Source organism: Gekko japonicus, unplaced genomic scaffold (assembly GCF_001447785.1).
Source record: "Gekko japonicus isolate JY-2015 unplaced genomic scaffold, Gekko_japonicus_V1.1 scaffold299, whole genome shotgun sequence".
Lineage (NCBI taxonomy): Eukaryota > Metazoa > Chordata > Lepidosauria > Squamata > Gekkonidae > Gekko > Gekko japonicus.
In genome coordinates this window covers 1184-20190 of record NW_015170896.1, presented here as the reverse complement: position 1 = coordinate 20190, position 19007 = coordinate 1184, and the positions used below count along the sequence as shown (strand labels likewise).

At 48.9% G+C, this 19007-nt stretch overlaps 1 protein-coding gene and 1 long non-coding RNA gene across 2 annotated transcripts; one reads left to right on the top strand and one right to left on the bottom strand.

The window, feature by feature from the left end:
* The first annotated feature begins 3552 nt into the window (after positions 1-3552).
* On the top strand, positions 3553-7444 carry LOC107116612. Its single transcript, XR_001482711.1, has 4 exons — positions 3553-3620; positions 4413-4496; positions 5346-5450; positions 6472-7444. It is a non-coding gene; the product is annotated as an uncharacterized LOC107116612 (long non-coding RNA).
* A 969-nt stretch (positions 7445-8413) lies between these two features.
* ACPT (acid phosphatase, testicular) lies at positions 8414-18432 on the bottom strand (the record flags this gene model as incomplete). Its single annotated transcript, XM_015418518.1, has 8 exons — positions 8414-8499; positions 8614-8783; positions 9264-9370; positions 10689-10771; positions 12779-12911; positions 12995-13090; positions 16308-16406; positions 18295-18432. Coding segments are annotated over 8 exons (912 nt in total), but the record flags the coding sequence as incomplete, so codon positions are not given.
* Between the last annotated feature and the right edge of the window lie 575 nt (positions 18433-19007).

The following is a 19007-nucleotide window of genomic DNA, read 5'->3' as shown; positions in this document are numbered from 1 at the left end:
CCCCCCAAACACTGGGGAGAACCCTGTCAACAAAATGCACGATAGCATGGGAATAGGGTTTCCAGGTCCCCCCTGCCCATTGGTGGGTGGTGAGGGCAGGCTGCCAGATCCAGGTTAGGAAATTCCTGAAGATTGGGGGATGGAGTAGGATTGCCAGCTCTGAATTGGGAAATACCTGGAGATTTCTGGGGTGCAGCTTGGGGAGGGTGGGGTTTAGGGAGGGGAGGGACCTCAGCAGGCTATAATGCCATAGTCCAACCTCCAAAGCAGCCATTTTCTCCAGAGGGACTGATCTTGATCATCTAGAGATCCATTGCAATAGTGGGAGATCTCCAGGTGCCACCTGGAGATTGGCAGACCTAGGATGGAGCCTGGGGAAGACAAGGACCTCAGTGGGCACAATACCATCGTATCCACTCTCCAAAGCACCCATTTTCTTCAGGGGAACTTATCTCTGTTGTCTGGAGGTGAGCTGTAATTCCAGGGGATCCCCAGGTCCCACCAAGAGGTGAGCATCCCTAGGGAGCAGCAGTGAGGACGGAGAATCAGGCAAAATCACCTCCTTCCATTGGCTGAGGCTCCTCTGAGTGGCTGAGGAAGGGCAGCACAGTACGTTTTCCAGCTGCACATGAGGGAGATGGGGATATTTTGCTAGATTTCCACTCCTCACTCCAGCCCCTGCTAGGGTTGCCAGCCTCCAAGTCCAGGCGAGGGGTTCCCCTGCGTCAGGGGGCTTCAATCTGCCCCTGGCCAGCTGGCTGGTGGGGAAGCCCTGACCCCAAGCCCCACCCCCAAGAGCAACTACCTGCCTGGCTACCCCTCTCCCTCCCCTCCTGCCCGATTTAAAGGGCTTCAGCTGATTTCTGGGGACCATGTGGCCTGACCAGCTGGAAGCAGGGCTGGCCCGAGGGTTTTTTGCGCCCTAGGTGGGGCTACCTTCTGGCACCCTCAGTGCGCACCCAATTATGGGGTTGCCAACCTCCAGGCAGGGCCTGGAGAGACGGAAGCCCTCCTCCTCAGGACCGCCCCCTCTACGCTCCAAGCTGCGAACCCCTGGCTTGGCGTGCAGATGCCCACGCGGGCCTCTCCCGGCTTCTTCCTTTACTGGCGGGGGGGGGAGCGGGGCAGCGCATGGGGGTCGTGTGCGAATTGCAGCGCCACCCAAAACCAGCAACCTTCCTTGTGGGGGGGGGGAGGCTTCCTCCGGCAGGCGACCAGGCGCCACCACGCAGGAGAACCTCGCCTGCCTCCCCAGCCATCCTTTTGCCACCACCGCCTCCCCCCCGCTGCCGCCGCCACCGAAGGAGGGGAGGAGGGGGGAGGGACGCTTCAGCTCAGGAAGGATGTGGCTCCAGAGCAAACTAATTCATGCAGCAGCCAAATCGCCCGCTCAGAACTTTAATGCCCGCAGCTCACAAAGTAGGATTTTTGCTCATGAGACGCCACAGCTTCAAGGGAGCTTTGGTCCCAGGGGCCGAGAGCATGCACAGAGTGCCTCTGGCTTACTGTCGCCGCCACAGTCCATCCCTGGAAAGGCGGCAGCTGCAGGCGGGGGAGGCTCGCCTCTTCTCCACTCCGCCCACCCCGGAGGGAGCTCAGCCCTGGAAGGGGGGGGGCTATCTGTGCCCCGCCCGCCCCGAGCCCAACGGAGGCCGGGTGCGGTCATAGTGCTGTGGTGAATCAACAATGGGGACCAATGGGCGCACTGTGCGTAAGTTGGGGCGGGCAGGAGTGCCCTATGGACAGGCGCATGGCGGCACAGCACAGCATGCCCACTGCCGCCGCAAGATGAATTTTAGTAGCAGCGGCTTTGGGCAGGGTGGGGGCTTTTGACGGGGGGAAGGGCGGCAGGGCAGTTGGCGCCCTGTTCGGAGCTCCGCCCTAGACCAGAGACTAGCTGGCCTAGTGAGAGAGCCGGCCCTGCAGGTAGTAGGTGAAAGACCTGTGTGAGACCCTGGAGAGCCACTGCCTGTCTGAGTAGACAACATGGGCCAATGGTCTGATTCAGTATGAGGCAGCTTTAAGTGTTCACGGGAGTAGACATGGAGGGGAAGGTTTAAGCCCCCTCTACCCATGTACCCCTGTCTCAACCTGAATCAACCCCCTGGGAATTGAGTTCTGGGCACTGAAATCCCAGCATATGCGTGATCACCAAAGCTCTGAGAGGATGCAAGGAAAATGCAACACGTACTTAGGCCCTAGCTGAACTGCCAAGTAGGGAGTAGCAGTCAGAGTGTTAGACTAGAGGCAGGGAGGCTTGGGATCGGACCCTCACGCAGCAGTGAAGCTCACCGGCCAACCTGGAATGCATTGCTTTCAGTCTAACAAGCCGCACAGAGTTGTTGTGGGGATAAAATGGAGAAGCGGAGAACACAGTGTTTGCCATTCGGAATTCCTAGGAGGAAGGATGGGATTTCTATTATTCTGTGATTTTTAAAAAAGGTAATAAGAACAGCAGGTAAGCAAACAGGAACCACAAGCCACTGCAGCCTCCTTGTGCGACGATGTGGGTCAGGGAGTGAGAAGCCAGGGCACCAAAGGTGGGTTAAGGACCTTTGTGATCTGACGCACAGGGCTGGGATAAAACAAAGTCAAAATCTGGTCCAGTAGATAGATGTTTAAGCTTAGTCTGGACCCCTCTGCTACAGCCTTCTTGAGTGGCCCGGGGGCAAATCACTGTTTATACATTCCCAGTCTGCAAAATGGGAATACTAATGTTTCCTCTCAAACTGCTCTAAACAAAGAGCAGATTGTGAAGTACATCGTAATGGGCAGCTGGCCCTAGTAAAGTGCTCCCCTAACAAAAAGAGAATTGTTGTACTAATGTATGCAGTGAGGCCACACACTGAAACGCACCTGCTAACGTCAGGCATGAGATTCTACTTGTAGGTTTCCCGCTATTTTATACACCAAAAGGCTTGCCATAGTGAACGGTTCGGTTCCCTGAGAACCAATAGCAGCCAAAGCTGCAATTGTCCGTCGCGGACACAGTTCCTTCTCAGTAAACCCCATGAATCTCAATTCGGTGTAGATTTATAACCCAAACGGTCCCTGTTTTAAACCTTGTTTCTGCTACGAACTCCCCAGGTGGTCTTCGGAAGCCCCCCCACCTCCACCTGGAGGCCTGCAGTATGAGACCACATGTTTTGGATTGGGAAATGGAATCACTGAGAAACCACCAGGAGAACACTTCAACCTCCCTGGACATGCAATAATAGATTTATTAAAGGCTACAATACTTTAGCGGCACCCTCATTACCCTACATGTGTGAGCCAGATCTTATTCCTGCCATTCCAAATAACTTCATAAGAATTAGATTCCTGGACTGAATAAACCCGAACAAGGAGATGCGTGGAGGGTAAGGAGGGGAGAGACGAACGGCCACCCACCCGCTCGTCTCCACCTCCGGCACCCGTCCCTCCCTTTACGCATGTGCAGCAGCGCAACGCGACACCCCCATTGCCAGGCAGACGGAAGGATCGCCGTGCCCATGCTTCAATTGGGCGCATGCGCAAAACAACGAGGCGAGAGCGTTCCATCCGGAAAGGGGTGGGAGGGAGAAGTATAAAAAGGCCACGTGGGAAGGTTTTGTTCCTTTTTCAATGGCGCCGGGAAGGTGGTGAGTGCGCGGGGTGCGGAAAGGGTGTTGTGGGGGGACTACGTTTTCTTTGTCCCCGCCCCTAGTGCCGATAGCAGTCACAGTCATCCCCTTACAAGTTGATTTCACTATGAAATCCAACTGGTGAAGCTCATCCTAGCTCTCAAAATGGAAAGCGGAACTTTTGGGATTTCTGTTTATCTTGCACGACTAGACGTCCAAAATGGCAGGAGGATTGCAATGGGCGATGGGGATTGAAGGGAGGACTGTATGGGGCCGAGATCGGGACTCTTTAGGAGTGAAGGGAGAGAGAGGCGGATTAAGAAGTCGCTGATGTAATCGTGGCGGGGAGAGACAAAAGCCAGCAGGAGAGGAGAGAGCGCAGAGGTGCTAAAGCTAAATCCCCCAAGGTGGTAGTGGCGCTGGGATTGAGTAGGTGGGGGAAAGAGAGGCATTGGTAAAGGGGAGTTGTGAGGGCTTCAGCGAGGTGATTCCCTTGAAAAACTGGGAGGTTCAGTTTATTTACGGTCAATGACCATCTTCAGAAATACGACAGGATTAAAACCTATTTAGATATAGCTAAAAAGTACGCTATTCTGTTGTATTTCTGGTCATTGACTGTAAATAAATGAACTGAGAGGTGGGGCTGTGAGTGTGGGGAGAAGGTAGTGTATGCTGTTATGTAGGAATGAAGAAGGGCGCTTAAGAGCAGAATTTCATGTGTAGAAGGAGCAAAGGGGAAGTAATGCCTGGGAGAGGAGATGGGGGCTCCCAGCACATGTGAATAGTTACACATCCCTGTCTTTCCTGCAGGAGCCTTTCTTTTCACCCACTTCTCTTCAAGCCATGAAGCATGAACTGGAGGCTGCCGGCCATTTTGTAATCTTACTGTACTGGGTAAGCATTACCTGGGAGGGGGTGCATCTTCGGGTTGTGCTCCAGGGAGGTGTGGGGTCCCCGGGAAGTTTATTAGGACGCTTTCTACAGAAAAATCAGTAGTTGGGTAAGTTATCTAAAAGGCTGTTCAGCCTTCCCCTTTGAGGTACAGCCGTATGTGTTGCGTATGCTTTGGTTTTGTGGTCCAGTCGCATGCTAACAGTTCCCAAAGGGCGACGGCTGGACCAAGACAGAGGCCTGGCCCAGCACCCTAAGTAGAAAGCTTCCCACATCGGCCTTCCCTCAACGGCTTGTTGCTTCCTTTCAGAGACTACTGTCAATAAGAGATGTTGATGGCACCTTATAGGTGACAACAGGGTTCCTCCGATGATGTTAGCACTGGGCTCGGATTGCTATGGCGATGACTGTGCTCCCCCAGGTGTCCTAGACATTTTGGGGGACTGAGGAGAATCCCTGCTTATGCCAGGTTTCCGCCTCTTTCCCCTTGTTTCAGTGCTTCCTTACCAGTGTGGGAATTATTGGCCTTGATTCAGTCAAGAGTCCTTTACCTTTCCCTATAATTCAATTTCTGGTCCTTAGAGGGAATTCTAATGGGTATAACTGGTTTCATACAGAACCATGTGTGTGTGTTTAAGAAAGAAGATGATGTTTTGTGTGGGCAAGTCCAAAGTGCATATCCCAAGGTGGGGCAGGGGGGAGCCAAGACAGTTTTGGAAGTAAAGAACACCATCTTTCTCTTCCTCCTTTCTCCAGCCTATTCAAGAGTGTTACTGGCACAGTGAGGGATTAAATAGATAGCGAATTCCTATAAACGTCTAGTTGCTAACTATGGTTGCTTTTTCTTGGTAGATGGTGTCAGTCGTTTTGCGCACGGGCCCAACATTAGCCCCAGGATGAAGACTGCAACATCGTGTGAATACGGCTGCCTTCAGGGGCATTCACTGTTGGAATAAGGTAAGAAGGGTTGGCTGGTGTTTTTTGGGGCGTGACCGCAGGAGAGATGTGGAAGAAAGATGCTGGAGTAGCAAGACAGCAAAGCCCAAAGTGGAGAAAGAAGACCCCCAATGATGTCAGCACTGGGCTCTGAGCACCGTGAAGTCATGTGTGCCTCCTGGGGACTTGACACCCCAGGAGACTGAGGGGGTTCTGAATCTGACAGAGCTTACGATGTCACGATCACATGCCTGGCATGTTGAAGTGGGAGGGCTACAGCCATGGATCCCAAGCTCTGAGTCTTCCGTCTTAAAGGGAATGGATAAATATGGAGACGCCATAAAGCAGTCTTTGCCATTCGGTTGGTGGCAAGTCTCTGGGCAAATACCTGAATTGTCACCACTTGGAAATGGGGAACAAACAATTGCTCAAATGCCTGTTTAAAAACCAAAACTACAGGAAGTGAGAATTTAGAGTGGAGAAACTGTAGGAAGCGATGCAACTCTGTCCCTCATGGCTGTGGAATTCTTCTTTGACATTCTTCTTGTAAACGTCAGCAAAAAACAGTGTGGGGGGGACGGGAAATTCTGAATGGAAAAGAGCAGGGAAGGGTTAAGTCTCTCCTCCACTGTTTTGCTGTTTAAAAAACAGCATTAGTACGTTGCTTCTTAGTGTGTGGCATGTATCTAGCCCTACAGAGTAGCTGTAAGTTGTTAAACAGCATGATTGCTGTGGTGGGATAGATATATGGGAGAAAGCAGAATATGCTTTGCAAGAGCAAATAAAATTTGAACAGATGCCCAGTCTTCTGTAATTCTTTCCCGTTTTCTAGAGCCTGACCTCAAGGGTGGCAACCAGAGATCACTTGTAGAAAGGAGAGCTGTGGTTTGAGAACAAACAGATGCATGAAATGGAAAAATGTGATCAGGGTAAAAATGTGGGCAGGGAATTGGTAACAACCTAATACTGCTGGTGAGACAGGTCCCCAAATTGTAGGGAACTCTACTTTGCTAACTAGTTTGCTTTCCTCCCCCTTTTGCAGGTTGGTTATGGAGTCTTCCGAATCCAGGCTTTTTGGTGGTGTTCCTAAGTAGAAAGATGCAAACTGATCCATGTCTGAGAGCCTGCAGGTATAAGGGGCAGCTTGGGATCAAGGGGAAGGTGGGCAACAAGAGACTGAATGAAGTCTGCTGCAAGCATTCTGTGCCATGTTGGTGTGTGTGGGGTTGGAACTCTGTTGGGAGAGGTCGTGTTAGTGGCACAGTGCCTGTTCTGCATGCAGGTCCCTGGTGCAACCCCAGGGGTCTCCAATAAAATGGCAGACGGGAGGAGCTAAGATCTGATCTTAAGGCCTCTTGTCTGCTTTGTGCATAGAACAGAATAGATAAAGAGGTTGGTGCAGGTGTCAGAGTGGACCTTTGGCCTTCTGGGCTGAAGAAGCAATGGCTGCATCCAGCTGATAGCCATTGACTACCTTGTTCTGTGTGGTGTTGGAGAGACATTTTTGCAGGTGGAGGCTGCCATTACCCCTTCCCCGAATCCTAAAGGTGCAACCTGATACTAGCTCCACCCGGCACCACTTGACTCAAATGCATTCTATACAGGATGCAAATAAAAAGTGTTAAGGGGCCTGAATGGTACATTTTCTTCTCCCCCCCCAACCCCCCCCCTTTTTAAGTTCTAGAAAACTTGAGAAAGCATGTAGGTTATTTTGGCTGGTCCTAAAGAATGTATTACACAATTTGGGTTTAGAGATAGAATTTTAACTGAGGGGAGGTGCTGGGGCCTTGGCAGCCTGTTGGCCAGATTTAACCCATGGTAGCAGCATGGATATCTGGGAAAAGACAGTGAGATGTTAGGCTGCCTGTTTGGAGTATACAGATGCCCTGGAGCTAACACTGGCTGCGGTCACACACACCAGTGATGGGGCTGGCCATGCAGAAGTCCAAGAGTTTTTCAAGTGGATTCCCAACAAATCTAGTTTTGCACTTTCTGATACCAGTTAATCTCTTTGGGCAGGGATTGTTGTATGTGCTGTATGACAAATAAAATTCTAAAAGCAGTTGGAAGTCAATACATGATTGTCTGTTTCTTTTTCTTAATACATGCTGCTTTGTTCTCTTAGTAAAATTCAGATTGGGGGGGAGGGGAGGGGAAGAACTAGGTGGCTAGAGGGATAAAATCAGAGAGGCAAGTAGTAGAAGCGGGGAGTGACGGTGAGTTCAAGTAGGATAACCTGACACCATAAATCATGTTTGGCAATTATACTGCTTCATACTGTGTTTCACTCTGCCTGGAATGCCTGCCAGTCTCTCTCTCTCCCCCCCCCCAATTCCAAGGACTGCCATCATAATTAAGGACTAAATTCAGATATCCCTGCTAGTGGGGGGAAGTTCAGTGTATGGGAGTGTCAGACATTGAAAAGGATCATGTAGAGCCTTCATTCCAAAGGATTATCTTGGTGTCGCAGGCCCAAAGGTCCACACAGTGCAGCTCTGAACTCCCTCCATTGGCTCACTGGGGAAATTTTGTGGTGCAGGAGAGTGAACTGTGCACACACGGGGACCTCACAGATAGGGTGGGCATGCAACGGCAGATATCTTATTTTCATTCTCCTTACAGTCCGTAGAGGAAGTAGTTCGTGATTGAGTAGGACTGGGAAAACATTGCTTTTTGGGCAAGTGACCTTGGGCTGGTCATGTTCTCTCAGCCTCCCCAGCGAGAAGAAAGTGGAGGAAGGGAAACCTGTGTGTTCAGTGAAGAGCTCCTTGGTGGAAAGGGGGGAAGAGAGAAAACCTATACCAATCTCTCCTCCTGCAGCATAAAGGAGCTGGCTCCTTGACTATGAGCCGCTGCTGTTTTCTCCCAGCATCCCTTGCACTGGGACCTAGTAGGCCACGACAAAGCCACACTTCCCACAAAAAACAAAGGTGGCTGTCTTTATTGTGGTATGGGGCTTCCCTTGTTGCCGTTGGTCCGTCTTCTCACCTCCTCCAGTACAAGACGCACACGCCGACTAATGCCACGCTCAGCAGACCTACTAGGACAGCCAAAGCAGTGATGGTGCGTCCTGCAAACAGAAATGAGGGAATGGGTGTAAGTGGATTTTGCCTGACTCCTCTGCCCCAAGGGGGGAAAACGGGGAGAGAATGAGGCTGGGGGGAAATGCAGTCTCTGTCCTTACCTGTCCCTGCTTGGGGGTTTTGACATTCAGCATCCCAGTCCTGAGGCACAACCCTACGTGTAAGGTGAATGAAGAGCGGCAGGGGGCAAGGTGTGGGGCAGCCAGGTAAGGTTAATGTGTGGGGTTGTTGGCTGCTTTCGTTGCGATAGAACATGGACACACTGAATGAGCTGGAACGAGAGGAGACAATGGGAAGGCTCAGTGGAAGATGTGTCTCAGTGCCACTGGTCACAGTGCCTCAGATACTCGGAAAATGACTGAGCCAAGCCACGTGCAGTGACAGCGTGTGCAATTAAATGAATACATGTTGTCTTCCCTATCGCCTATGAACATTGTTAGTCCCCTGTCTAAAATGTGTAACTGTACATCGCTTTGAGCCCACTGGGGAAAGCGATTAATAAATTGAAAGAAGTATTATTATAATAATAATAATCCAGCATTCAATTACAGAGGTCAACCAGACATGCTGGGAAAGCTAAGGGCAGGAGACTGAGTCATCAGCCAGTATCAATGTCTGGCTTCTCTGAATGTGCCAGCAAAGTCCTCACTGCAATGTCTACAACTATTATTTCTTTGTAGCTGCAGGGATAATCTTCACAGGGCATACCTAATCACCACATTTCTAAATAAAAGTAATCAAGTAGACATACTCATTGCTTTCTTGGTAGAACTCGAATCCGTGGCAGGCAGCATATGGTGGGGGGTGACCGTTGTAAATGCCCAGTGCCCCTTGCAGGGCAATTAAGGTGCTGTCGTGCTAAATCAGGTCAGGGAAGCAGAAATAATTTATCAAAACGTGAGTGTACATACAGTGATACACTAGGGTACCCTCTCCCTACCTAAAATACTAGGTTCACCCATCTAAATCCTGTTCAGTCAACTGCATTGTATTCTAATTCAATGACAGACTGGATGATAACATTCGCACCCTGGAGGGGGGCATTGTCCCCCCCCCCTTTAATTTCATGCTGTAAACGGGATCTTGAATTTGCACATTTCATTTATAGGTGTATTTCAGAGGGAAGACAACAGTTCTCAGACTTCTCAGAACACTGAAAAACTCATTCACACAGCTCTGTGCAGAGAAGGCGCTCAGGTTTCTCAGGGTCCTGTCTTTAGCTGGGAGACCTTAGTAGCTAGGTCACAGATCTGTGGATCAAGTAACCCCCCAGCTCAAATGCCAGCTTGGGTGAGTCACTCTCCCTTAGGCTCAGTCCCTTATCTGCAGTGTGTGTGGGGGGTAATAATATTGACCTATCTTAGGAAACATGAACAGGAGTCTCATGCCACCTTTAAGACTAGCAAGTTTTTATCCTGGCATAAGGTTTTGTGGGCCAGAGCTCTCTTCATCAAATGCATATCATGTACACATATATGAAGATGCATCTAACAGTGATCTCTAGTCCATGAAAGCAAACTCATTTAATGTCTTGGAGATGCACAAGACTTGTCCATTTTTGCTGTTAAAGGCTAACAAGGCTACTCTTCTTACATTCCTACCTTACAGGGTTTCTGTAAGGATTACAAGGGATTTACAACAAGGCACTGGGAAGCACGATGCACATACAGTGAGTGTGGTGTAGTGGTTAGAGTGGGATTGGGGAGGTGTGTGTTTGAGTCTCCATTCTGCCACGGAAGCTTGCTGGGTGACCCTGGGTCAGTCACACACTCTCCCTAACCTGCCTCACAGGCTTGTTGTGAGGATAAAACAGAAGAGAGGAGAACTATGTAAGCTCCTTTGGGTCCCCATTAGGGAGAAAGGTGGAGTGTAAATGTAAATAAATCCTTAGAGAGCCTTGACCAGGGTTCCCTCTAAGCTGGGTTAGTGTGAGCTAGCTCAGTTTTTTAGCCCATGGCTCACACATTTTTGTCTTGGCTCATTGGCTCAGGAAGGAGGACTCCAGAGCAGACTAATTCATGCAGCAGCCAAATCGCTCGCTCACGACTTTAATGCCAGGAGCTCACAGAGAAGAATTTTTGCTCACAAGACCCCACAGCTTAGAGGGAACATTGGCCTTGACTCTCTGTGCCTTTGCATCTGGCCCTTTGAAACATTCAGCTGGGAAAGGACTTACTGCAGAATACATGACCATCTTCAGGGGCAGATCTCTGCACACAACCTTGGAGAAGTTGCTCAGAATGGCACCCAGGAGCAGCCCTGCAGAGAGAGAGAGAGAGAAAGGGGGAATGCAGATCAAGAAGCACAGCAACACCAGCTCTGTAAACCAGAGGCAGGGGCAAGAGTGGTGCAGCAAGTCCTGCGTCACTTCAGGCAGCACTGCTGCAAGCCTGGAGGAGAAACCAGTTTGGAGGACCTGGCCTTTCAGAAGCCACATCTCAGACTCTTTCCAGCATGTCAAATACCAGCTCCTGTCACTTGGGGGTTGCTATCGAACAACACATCCATCCATAACAGCAAAAAGGGGACTGAAGATAAAACCTTTATTGTGGCACAAGCTGCCATGGATTTTGTCAGATGCACAAACAAGGCTTGGTCTCTGGTGGCACAAGGGCTGCTGGGGCTTGGCTTTCTGCTGGCCAGAATTGATGCCGGAAAAGGTCACAGGTGCACACACACAGGCTGTTGTGTGGTGACTTCCTGTGCCTGTGCTGCTGGGTCTCAGCCAGGCCCTGATGGCACGGTTAGTGCTGCAAGGTCCAAGCCGAGCCCCACGGTCCTGCTAGAGCCTCAGTTTGCTCCTACAGCAGGAGCCAACTGGCAGCACGCCTGCTTGGGACAACAAAGTGCCATGCACCAGCCCTGTGCATAGAGTGCGTCCTCAGCTGCCTGACATCATGTTTACATGCTCAAATGCGGTCCTTGGGGGAGGGGAGTAGTAAACAGTGGTCAAAAGCACATGACATTTCTTTTCTGTATCCCCACTTTTCCTTTAGAATATTAAAATATATTACAAGAGAAAAGCACATGAATTTCAAGAAATCTAACCTGGCACATTTCTCTCTGCAAAGCCAGAACATATACCACTGTGCTACTATGTCCTCAAATGGATAGCCCAGGCTAGCCCAATCTCATCAGAAGCTAAGCAGGGTTGAGTCTGGCTCTGGCCAGTACTTGGATGGAAGACCCCTGAGGAAGTTCAGGGTCCCTACACAGAGGCAGGTGACGGCAAGCCAGCTCTGTTCATCTCTTGCCTTGTAAACCCTCCAGGGTCACCGTACGTTGGCTGCACCTTGATGGTCCTTTCCCACCACCCGTACAGTTACTTGCATTCTTTAACATGTCACATTTAATACCTATGCCTTGTTTCGGATCTCTGCAATCCTAGTTCTATTACATTGCTTATTAGATGTCTCTTCTTCCTACTGATTGAACTCTCATTCAGTGTTCCCTCTAAGCTGAGTTAGTGTGAGCTAGCTCACATTTTTTTAGGCTACGGCTCACACATTTTTGTCTTAGCTCAGGAAGGAGGGCTCCAGAGCAAACCAATTTATGCCATAGCCAAATCGCTCGCTCACAACTTTAATGCCAGTTGCTCACCAAGTAGAATTTTTGCTCACAAGCTTAGAGGGAACATTGCTCACATTATGCAATCCGCCTTGAGTCTCAAGGAGAAAGGCGGACTGTAATAGTTCTTAAGAACCGTTTGATTCACAATCTGCTTCCACCCTTCTTCCCCCATTGCTAATGTAAATCGGGGGGCCAGAATTGTATGATGGTGCCATATGGTTATTGGGCTTTAGAACTGTATTTTAAATTATTCAATGGATTTTGTGTTTTATACGACTTTGATGTGAACCGCCCTGAGCCCGCTCGAGAGAGAGCGGGGTACTAACCTAATGTAATAAATCAATAAAATAAAAATACATAACATAAATAAATAGAAGGTAAGCACAGTGGTAACCAGTGACTGCCAGAATCTTGCTAGACCTACCAGTCTAGTCTAACACCTGTAGCATGAGAGCAGCCCAGAATCACGCCTGAGTTCTAATTGTTTCATATCAGGTTTTCTGATCAATTCTAACAGAGCATTCACATGTTAGGTTCTTCCTCTGAGGTTCTTTTGTTGGAGAAAGGTGGCTTTTAACTCAGCAGCAGAGTGGCATAGAAGAGTCACCCGATGAAACTGACTTGACACTGTTATCACATCTTATCCGCTGGTCGTTTCCGCTTTCCAAAAGTTATTTGAGAATCTGTCCTCAGTACCTCCAGTAAATCGGGCCTTCCCTTGGCTGCCGTGCATTCCCACGTGGGCTTCGACATTGAATGCTTCCATCTCCTGAAGTGTGGTCAGGACCTGCGGCGTGGCCCAGCTAGGCAAGCTCAGATTGTGGGTTTTCTTCCAAAGAACGAGAAAGAAAGGTGTGACTGAAGGTCCTCTATTGCTGAGGGAGGAGTCATAATGAGGTACAGTCTCCCTACCTGGCAAAAGAGGGTATCGTGTACCCTCCAAAGGCCCCTCAGGGTTAGATGCTCAGGTTTTAGGCCTGTATAGTTGGCCATCGCTGTTATGAAGCCCTGCAAGGGAGAGAAAGTTGAATAATTAGACTGGGAACTTGAACCTGCCTGAGAAGTAACCTGATCTGCAGAGGTGACATGGGTGGCTACTGGAGCAGGGCCTTTTCTATGGTGACACCTTGATTATGGAACTCCTTTTCCCAGAACTGCCCATTGAATGCCTAGTCCTGTTAGATTTAGGTGCCAAATTATTCATTTTCCTATTCACCTGGCCTTTTTGTTCATTTTGTTTTTTTCCTTCTCCCAAAATGCTAGGAATTAAGAGTCAACCAACAAAATTGATCAGGAGTAGATTCAGGACACTTTGGCCACCAAATGAGAAGGGAGCACACACTGGAGAAGACCCTGATGCTGGGAAAGTCTGAAGCTCAAAGAAGACGGGGACGGCAAAGGATGAGATGGTTAGACAGTGTCATAGATGCAACGAACATGAAGTTGAGCAAACTTCAGAGGACGGCGGAAGACAGGAGGGCTTGGCGTGATCTGGTCCATGGGGTCGCGAAGAGTCGGACTCGACTGTGCGACTGAACAACAAAGATTCAGGACAAACCAACGAAAGTACTTCTCAACACCAAACATAAAATTAACATCTGGAACTGGCTGCTGCAGGCTGCAGTGATGACCACTAGCTTAGGTGGTTTTGAAAGGGAAGTAGTCAGGTTCATGGAGGACATTTAGCCACAATGGCTAAATGGAACTTCCATGTCCACAGGCAATATATCACTGATTATCAGTCACCGAAGGCTTTGGTCTCTGTGCCCCTCCTTGTGGGCCTGTATGGTTCAGCGGTGTGGGCAACAGGATGCTGGACTGTGGCTCTTTCGTCAGATCCATCAGGGCTCTTTTTATGTTGGCTGAAGATCCCTGCAGGGCTCCTCTCCCTCCTTTCTGTGTGCTGGTTTTGTCTTGGGCTGTTAGGGCTGCTGTTTTTATTGTTGCCTATTCACTGATTGTTTTAATTGTAGAGCAAAGTTTGAGTCCAGTAGCACCTTCAAGACCAACAAAGTTTTATTCAAGGTATAAGCTTTTGTGTGCACACACACACTTCTTCAGTATCTGAAGACGTGTGCTTGCACCCGAAAGTTTATACCTTGAATAAAACTTTGTTGGTCTTGAAGGTGCTACTGGACTCACTTTGTTCTGCTGCTTCAGGCCAACACGGCTACCCACCTGAATCTGTTTTAGTTGTAGTTATTATATGAAAGCCTCCTTGGAAATCTCTGGTTAAGAGCTGGCAGAGGTCATTTCGGGGGGGAATGCAGTTCCCCCGGGTGAGGTACGGGGGCGGGGCACATGACGAAGCTCCGCCCCCTGCTTCCGGCCGCCCCGCTTCCGGCCCTCATTCAGCCAGGAGGAGGCAGGAGAAGAGGGAGGGTAAGTTGCTACCTCCCTGCCTCTCCCCACCCGTGCCTGCCTGGGGCTAGGGAGGGCCTTCGCGGGGCTTCCTTGCATTCCCGCTGGTAAATTTGGGTTTTGCGTAGACCAATATGGCTTTTTGTAAACCCGGCTGCAACACATCCCACCCCCAGCTTCTCCCTTACGATCAACAACTCAAATCACTTCAGGTGGTGGGAAGTAGGAGAGAGGCTGTTTGTTTATTGTTTCCCTCATGACTACAAGGTCTCAGATTGCTTCTGGGGTGAGATCAAAGAATCCCCTCCAGTGTCACTCAACAACAGTCCAGAGGGGGGAAAACATTAATGCTAAGGAAAACTAGTCAGTTGGCAATCTTGGTGGTCTCTTCAGAATCTTATAGCCTGGCCTTCTGCCCACATTATAGCCAAATGTTACAAATGAACTACAGCTGACAACTTCCACAAAACTGATGGGTGATCAGCACAAAACACTCACAGGGTTCCCTTATACTGTGGCAGAGTCTCCAGTGAGAGCCAGTTTGCTGTGGTGGTTAAGAGGGCGGCCTCTAATATGGAAAACCAGGTTCAATTCCTGACTTCCCCACTTGAAGCTAGCTGGGTGAAAAGCATTCTTGGCCAAAAATTAGCATAGCTTGCCACCTAGTGGTGCCAAAAAAGAGCTCCAGCTTTGGCAGCCAAACAATCCCTTCCGGGATCTCCTGGCTATTCCACGCACGATGCCATACGATGATTAATTAATTAGACTCCCCAGTCTATCAGGGCTATTCTGACTGAGGACAGTTCTCAAGAATCTCAGACAGAGGAGTTTCACATGACCTACTGTGGAGACAGATCAAGATAGGTAGCCATGTTAGTCTGTCTGTAGCAGTAGAAAAGAGCAAGACTCCAGTAGCACTTAAAGGTAAAGGTAAAGGTTCCCCTTGCTCGAAAGCCAGTCGAATCCGACTCTAGGGTTGCGGTGCTCATCTCCGTTTCAAAGCCGAAGAGCCAGCGCTGTCCAAAGACGTTTCCATGCTCATGTGGCCGGCATGACTAAACACCAAGGTGCACGGAACGCTGTTACCTTCCCACCAAAGTGGTACCTATTTATCTACTTGCAATTTCTTGCTTTCGAACTGCTAGGTTAGCAGGAGCTGGAACTAGAGATGGGAGCTCACTCCATCATGCGGCAACTCGGGTCTCGAACTGCTGAACTACCTACCTTCCACAGCCTGCAGTTCAGCGTCTTAACCACTTGAGCCACCGCAGCACCTTAAAGACTAACAAATTATGTGGCAGGGTAGGAGCTTTCGTGAGTCACTACTCACTTCTTCAGATATAGTGAACAGTGGCTCACGAAAGCCCACACCCTGCCACATATTTTGTTAGTCTTTAAGGTGCTGCTGGACTCTTGTTCTTTCCTGTATCACCTACTAGCTCATCCTTTTAACTGGAGATGCTGCTGGGTATTAGAACCTAGGACCTTCTGCTTGCCAACCACATGCTCTACCGCTGAGTAATTTCCACACAGCTGCCTGAGCCCTCCGAAGCGGCTTCCTTCACAGATCAGCTGCGTTCTGTCCTAAGCAGCCATGCTAGTCTCCAACCCCCTGAGAGATTTAGCACTGGGTTGGGTATTCCCCAACTTCACCAGACTACGTCAGAGCTAATTAAAGATATTATGGTTGCAGTGGGAAGCCCCCACCGCATGGAAATGGTTTTTCATCAGCAACTACCTCATGTTTGCTCAGCAGGTTCCATTTCTGTGAAATGGGAGGAGAGAAACTTTTTCCTCAGAACTTTTTTCTTTCTTTTTTCTTTTTTTTGCTTTTCCTCCTATTCTTAACCCCCTTCTCTGGTACCTTCCAAGCTTTCATCTTTGCCTGATAGCTGGGCAAGTTAACTGTCTCCTCCATCAGCTGTTGGTATCGTAGGCAGGTCCGTGTTGGCGGCTTCAGTAGCTGTAGGGTACAAGTAGGAAAGACTGGTTTGAGAAACCAGAAGTCCAACCGATGCCATTTGTCAAACAGAAACGAAAGATTTGGGTACAAAATGATGTGACCGTGTTGTATGGAAGCCACGAAGAAATGCATCGGAGGGTAACTCTTTGAAGAATCAAATTTAAAAAGTAAATACAGTGTGAACGTAGAATTTATATGTTCATTAGTCCAAATGAGATGCTTTCGTTATTTTTAATTAGCTTCATTTATAGTCTGCCTTTTCCCCAGGGACTCGAGGCAGATTACACAGATATGATACGGACAGTTCAGTCAATCACCGAGCAAATTACAAAGTATGATGAAAAAAATTCCTATCTAACCAGGGCTTTCTTTTCTTTTCCCTTTTGGAAAAAGAGGTGCCGGAACTCTCAAGAGGGAAATGTTTTCAATCTGTAGACTAAAAACTCATGAACTTTTAAACATTTTAAAATGTCAAGGAGATTCTGCAACTACGTATGTTCCAGCACATCCCCCCAGAAAAGAAGCCCTGAATCTATCAGCAAAGACTTCTAGTAAAACAGATTCAGAGTGGAGCTGTGTTGATCTGGAATAGGACAGCTAAAGTCCAGTAGCACCATAGAGATCAACAAGATCATACCAAGGGGCATAGGCTTTTGAGTGTCTGATGAAGGGAGCTTTCACTCTTAAAAGTTTATACCCCTAAAATCTTGTTGGTCGTTAAGGTTCTACAGGACTCAGATCTAGTAAAACAGAGGAATAGAGTGGGGCTGGGCAAACGACAGGTATGAGAAAGACCAGGGAAGCTTTCATCTTTGCCTGATAGCTGGGCAAATTAACTGTCTCCTCCATCAGCTGTTGGTATCGTAGGCAGGTCCGTGTTGGCGGCTTCAGTAGCTGTAGGGTACAAGTAAGAAAGACGGGCCGAATTTGAGAAACCAGAAGTCCAACCGATGCCATTTGTCAAACAGAAACTAAAGATTTGGGTACAAAATGATGTGACTGCAGGAACTCATTAGCATAATAGGCCACACCCAACAGCAGAAACTCATTAGCATATTAGGCCACACACCCATGTTACCAGAAGTGTGGTGATCCAGCCACGCCCACCTTTTGCTTCTTATTCTGTTTACCTTGTTTGTGGTCAAAACCCAGGGCTTTTTTTGTAGCAGGAACTCCTTTGCATGTTAGGCCACACACCCCTAATGTAGCCAATCCTAACGAGTTCCTGCTGTTGGGTGTAGCCTATTATGCTAATGAGTTCCTGCTTGGCGTGGCCAACTTGGAAGCCAGCCGAGGGTAATACTTGTGAAACAGTGGTGTCAGCGGCCTGGGGAGGTGGTGAGCTCCCCCTCATTTGACAGTCTTGAAGCAGTGGCTGGGCAAACCCTTGTCAGGGATGCTCTTCCACCACCACGTCCGCGTCACCCAGAAGTGACGTCGGATGCTGGGGGCGGGCCCACTCCATTTGAGGGGAAAACAAAGAGCTTCCCCCTCAAATGGCGTGGCCCCGCCCCCAGCGTGTGACGTCACTTCCGGGTGACGCGGACGCGGCGCGCGCGCACAAGGTTGACGCCAGTTGGGAGCCCCCCACTCCCGGGCAAAATCGATTTGGCAACCCTACATATGATAATTAATTAATTTTCTTAATAAAACAAAATAAGGCAGTGGAGCTGGGATTGGATGATTGGGAAAAGAGCACAAGCAAACAAAAGACTGATGAAGGCAACAAAACAACGTGGGAAAAGTTTGTCCCTTATAAGAAGTCACTTCCTGAGCTGATCCATTAGGCTATACTTATGTCATGTGGCACAAAATGCTGTGGCACAGAACATAGACCATTACATAAACAGAGCAAAGAACTCAGCACAACAGTTTCCTACTCGTTTACCTTGTCATACCTAACAGGCACTGTGTGGATGGGAACCGGTTTCCAGGCAATCTCAGGGTCTGAGCTTGGATAGAGCCCCATCAGGTTAGCTTGAGCACTCATTATGGTGCGGTCATAATCGGTGCTGCGGACGTATATCTGAAACAGGCAGAGACATTTCTTTTGTCATGTGTTGGCCACAAGGTGGTGTAAACAAAGTTGTTATCAAGTGAGATGAGAGGGGGGGGAGGTGTTATGGGAGGGGAACTATTCGGAAAAATCCCACTCCCCAGTTTTCTCCAGGATCCTCTATGGCCTTGAGCACGCAAGTTTTTTTGCAAACCCCCCCCCCTTTAAATAACTCAAAAGTGTTCTCAATATCCCTTGTATCCTTGGTCATATTCAGCACTCATCAGGTTGTTTTCTCTTTTTTCCCCCTTTTGTTTAGATAAACTTACAAAGTCACATTTTTCTGCATGCCTGGGGAAGGATCCTCCTTAGCAGTATCTACATTGTCTGTAGATAGTTTTTTGCTACTTTCGTGACTGGGATGGGGGCTAGCGACAGTTATTAGATATAATGATATTTCGTGCAACAGTTCTATGTGTTTTTGTGGCAGACAAATAACCATCAGATATAAGAAAAACTGAGCTTCTTGAAATAATAGCACGGATAATAACACTTTAATATTCAAAGGGCTTTGCATAAATTGTCCTCGGTACAAAATACTGAGG